The 4,914-nt window shown below is 40.4% G+C and overlaps 1 protein-coding gene across 1 annotated transcript in view; it reads right to left on the reverse strand.

Annotated features, from left to right (window-relative positions):
* LOC143279670 (peroxiredoxin-like 2C) overlaps positions 1 to 659 on the reverse strand; it is a 15,740-nt gene extending 15,081 nt beyond the window's left edge. The window contains exon 1 of the mRNA XM_076583732.1: positions 424 to 659. Coding sequence (XP_076439847.1) covers positions 424 to 654 — 231 coding nt within the window. The 5' untranslated portion in view covers positions 655 to 659. The remainder of the gene's footprint in view (positions 1 to 423) is intronic.
* Between the last annotated feature and the right edge of the window lie 4,255 nt (positions 660 to 4,914).

Consider the following 4,914-nt stretch of genomic DNA (forward strand, 5'->3'; position numbering starts at 1 on the left):
TGTATTTCTATTTGTCTGCTTGAAATCATAAAAAAACAAACATGATACAATTGTACATATGACCAGTTATACTAATCTTTTTAATCACCTACAGAAGCTGACAATGTCATACTTGTTCATAAGCCTTTTTAAAGTAAAAATATGTTGCTGGATTATTTTTCCATCTGGCAAACTGTTGCTTAACTTGTTAATTTTACCAATAGATCTGTGTGTGTGTGTGTGTGTGTGTGTGTGTGTGTGTGTGTGTGTGTGTGCGTGCGTGCGTGCGTGCGTGCGTGCGTGCGTGCGTGCGTGCGTGCGTGCGTGCGTGCGCGCGCGCGCAAGCGTGTGTGTGTGAATGACAGACTGACCTGCAGTGCACAGATAGTAAATAAACCAATAGCACATTAGCAGTGATAACGATAACTCACTAACTGCACTTACCCTCACAAATATGATGATCGTCTTCTGCTTCCTGAACACATCACAGAAACGGATTTTGTTCTCGTACTCGTCGTACACATACAACGCTTCCAACTTATTAAAGTCAATAGTTGCTTTTGGCCGCTCACCCCGCGACATCTCTACATCTTTGCTCTCAGAGGACGGTGCGTCTGGGAGCGTTCCATTTTGATTCTCTGTGCCGGCCATCTTTGTCTGTTCTGTGTCCGTCATTTTCTCACGTGAACTTGTTATTCTATGTTTATTCAACAACATTTTTTCAACTACCTTTTACACGATCTTGTAGAATTCAATGGTCTGAGAAGACGACCTCACTGTTTCATGCTGTTTCGGCAGCCTGACACACTTCATTGAAAGAACCACATTAAACTACCAAATTACTTCATGGAGCCATTTCTCGATAATGATGTATCATTGCTTTTCTCGCTTTTTTTCATAAACAATGGGTCGATTCAAGTAAGTCTTGGACTTTGATAATCCAAGAAGACAGTCTACCTCCTATATCTTTACAGTAAGTTTGGATGCATTTGTACCAAGAATTTGACAGTTGCGTAAATTCATTGTAGTAGTTTGTGTTGAATAACTCCGTTTGACAGTTGATATATTCATGAGAATACTTTGTAATAAAGGAGTTTTGGGATCATTGCTGATGTTAAACATTACTTCTACTTCCCCAGATTAAGTTTGTCATTTTCTCTAATTTTTATTATCATTTCACTTTAACTTTTTAAATTCAAAACCCTGACATTGGTTGATTTCAATCTTTCATCCACAACGGGTGTCCACTATGCAACAGGCATAACACTGTCTATCCTGTTGATCATTCTCTTATGTGATTCTAAGATACAAGTCACATAGGGCAATAACTGATCTTGAGGTAAACCCCATTTCAGTGGTCTGACTGTGCTTCCTGCTTGATTCAGTCTACTTAAATCTAAAAAACAAACATTTACAATTCGACCATTCCAGTTATATATCTTTTAATCACTACAGAACTACGTCATACTGTCAAACCTTTAAATAAAAATTGTTGCTGTATTTCCTCTGGCAAACTGTCTAACTTGTATTTACAATAATACTGTTTGTGTGTTAGTTGTTGTTTGTTTGATAGTTTTTTCCGTGCGACGTGCTCCCTCGTTACGTCGCTGCTCCCCGCCAAGCTGCTGGTGAATGCACCCTACTGACCGCAGTGCACAGATAGTAAACTAACCATAGCCATTAGCAGTGTAACAAACTCACTAATCACTTACACTTCAAATATGATGACGTCCGCTCGGGAAGACATCATAACAGAAACGGCATTTTGTCCAATCGTATCACATACAACGTTAATATAAAGTCAATATTGCTTTGGCCGCTCACCGCAAACAACTTCTACTTTTCTCCAAAGTCGTGCGTTGCAGCGTTCCCATTAATCTCTTCGCATTTTGTCTGTTCTGTGTCCGTCATTTCTCAACTGAAAGTTAATTTCTTTTCATTCCAACAGCTTATCACTTTCTTCCCGATGAATTCACGCCTATTTTTCGCGAGCCACACATGTTCAAGAATCTAACTTAGCCATGTTGGCGATTCCACACATGTCTCCATTTCATCTGCCATTTTCGAAAACAAGAGCCGAAATAAAGACAACTCTGTCGGCTCGGCTAACATTAAACATTCCCTCCTTCATATCTTGTAATCTTTGTAATGTCTGGAGTTGGATGGAATATCTATGTTTGCTATGTAAATATCACTTGTGTGTAGTGGATGCCTTTGTGCTGTGTGCGGTCTTTTAGTGTGTGCCTGAAGCCATCTTAACTAGCTCCCATTAGGAGGTAAACCAGATATTGTGTGTGACTGTGCTGTCTCGTGTGTTGTGTGACGTGTGTTCTCATACTTTCAATATTTGCACTGTGCTTCTATCTAAATGAAACTCCCGTTTTGGCAACGTATCACTGGGAAGTGAAGCTTCACAGTTTTTCTTAACTTGTCCATCTTGTTGCAATTATTGAAAATTATTTTATCTTATTTTCATTACTATCTTTTTTTTCCTTTTTTTCATCATATCACCTTTGTTTTTTATACCAATATATATACATTTCCAGCTGCTACGCGTTTGGTACCACTGGCAACCGCAAACACTCTCTCCACCAGTGCGCTCCTGAGCAATCTACTGATACGTCGAACCGCAGTGTATAATCTTCGCACTTTCTTTGTTCGATGTGTGTCGTGCAGGCTTGTGTCGGTTGTTTCCTGTTTTGTCGTTATTTTCTCTGTGTATTGGCTCATGTTATTGATTGAATTATCATATTTATTGTATTTTTCTATTTGTTATTTATCATTCTTCTTTTAAAATTTGAAAATTTCATTATTTACAACTAGACTTCCGATGTAAACACTATATCTATCTACTTACAGTTTTTGAATTATTGTTAAGACCAAAAGATCTGGCCATAGTTAGTTCCAGCTGTGATGAAATGGTGTAGTATGTAACTACAAATCGTTAATTAGTCTGTTATATTTGCTAAATTACAAAACTACCGCCTAAAATCTATCTCTGTCGAACCTGAATCCATCTGTGTAACATTTTTTCATTGCTAAGTGGGAGTACCTTTCAATTTCTTCAACGCACAAATAAATGTCTAACTGGCTCATGCTGGATGAACATGCATTATCCATGTCAAAGGTAGCTTTACACTGCTCCCATTCAGGGACTGGTGAAAAAGTAGGTATTTTTGCAATTTGCTTGTCTTTTGTTTCCGTGGCACTAATGATATCCGATACAAATGTATTAATGGATGTCGTAGACTGTATCGTCTTAGCTCTTTTAGCAAAATCTTTTTGTGAACTAAAAAAATTAGCTTCTTCTTTTGAAAAGGTTTCATATGCGGAAGATTTGATAACGAATTAGTGTGTGTGTGTGTGTGTGTGTGTGCGTGGTGTGTGTGTGTGTGTGTGTGTGTGTGTGTGTGTGTGTTTTGCAACTGTATCAACATTGCTTTCTGGGAACGGTATTGTGTTGTGTTGTGCGCTCTGCTGCGCGCTGTGCTGTGCGCTGTGTTGTGCTGTGCTGTGCTGTGCTGTGTTGTGCGCTGTGTTGTGCTGTGCTGCGTCGCGTTGCGTTGCATTGCGTTGCGTTGCATTGTGCTGCCGAGTTCTCGAGTTGAAATGGATCGAGGATATCTCAGGCAGCTGTCTATGTCTTTGCAGTGCGCCGGGAGAGGATTGTCTGCTTGTATATTTGTGTTGGTGTGTGTGTGCACTGAAGCAGGCCAGCGCACGCGTGCGGCTGAGTATGTATCCGTACGTGCGTGCATACGTGCGTGCGTATGTGTGTGTGTGTGTGTGTGACAGACAGAGAGAGAGAGAGAGAGAGCGTGTGATATGACAATGCGACCCGCACAAGATAGATCGTTGAATTCATAGTGGGTCTGGAGCTCGAACATTGCAAGTCTCGTTCTAAATGAACCTGTATAGCCATCTTTTTCTTTCAGTGACATAACTATATGGTCGTCACTTCAAATAAAATTATAGGTATTTAATAATCATTGACATGGCGCTACTAGAATCATATGCACTGTACAATCATGACATTTGGTGAACACAGAGACAGGCAGAGAGAATGACAATGAGAGAGAGAACATGCTGTTTGGACGTATCGATGAAAGCAGAGAATGAGACAATGAGAGAGCGAACATGCTGTTTGGACGTATCGATGAAAGCAGAAAGAATGAGACAATGAGAGAGAGAACATGCTGTTTGGACGTATCGATGGAAACATGCAGGTGGCGGTTGAAAGAAAACTTTCTCGGGGCATCTAAAGACTTACAAAGCTTGACGTTTCTGAAGTGATTTCCTATGACAGTTATGTCAGATATGTGTGGTAAGAAACTCTAGGGAGAGCTGGACGTACAAGGTCTTCAGAGAAGAAGCCTACCTCAGTCTTCTCTGAAGACCTTGTACTGTAATGTGTACTATAATTATGACAACGGTCAGGCCTACAAGTGCTAGATGTCTTGGTGGTGTACGTTCAGGTGAACGGCCAACTGTCCGAAGATCGAAATCCCGGCAGCGTTTCTTGGGCAGATTGTGGACGTATAAATATTTATATCTATCTACGTATGAATATCGAAGTCCGTGAACTGCCACTCCCTGACCCACCTCCCATTTTCATGGTGAAAAAATATATCTGGAACTGTTATTTTAAAAAGCCGCAATAAATCACTTTGTACCTTCGCATACACACAAAAAATACAATACAATAAAATAAGAATAATAATGTGAATAAGAACAACAACAGACCGACTCCCTACAAGATCACATTCAGCTTCGAGAGGACCTCAATCAACTCGAAACCTGGGCCACTGACTGGGGTATGAAGTTTAACCCCAACAAGTGCTACATCCTCAGTATGCAGCAGTCAACCAACCACATCTACTCCCTATGTAACACTCCCCTTCAGCACGTAAAAGCACACAGCACCCTTGGCTTCCT

This window comes from Babylonia areolata, chromosome 3 (genome assembly GCF_041734735.1).
Source record: "Babylonia areolata isolate BAREFJ2019XMU chromosome 3, ASM4173473v1, whole genome shotgun sequence".
NCBI lineage: Eukaryota > Metazoa > Mollusca > Gastropoda > Neogastropoda > Buccinidae > Babylonia > Babylonia areolata.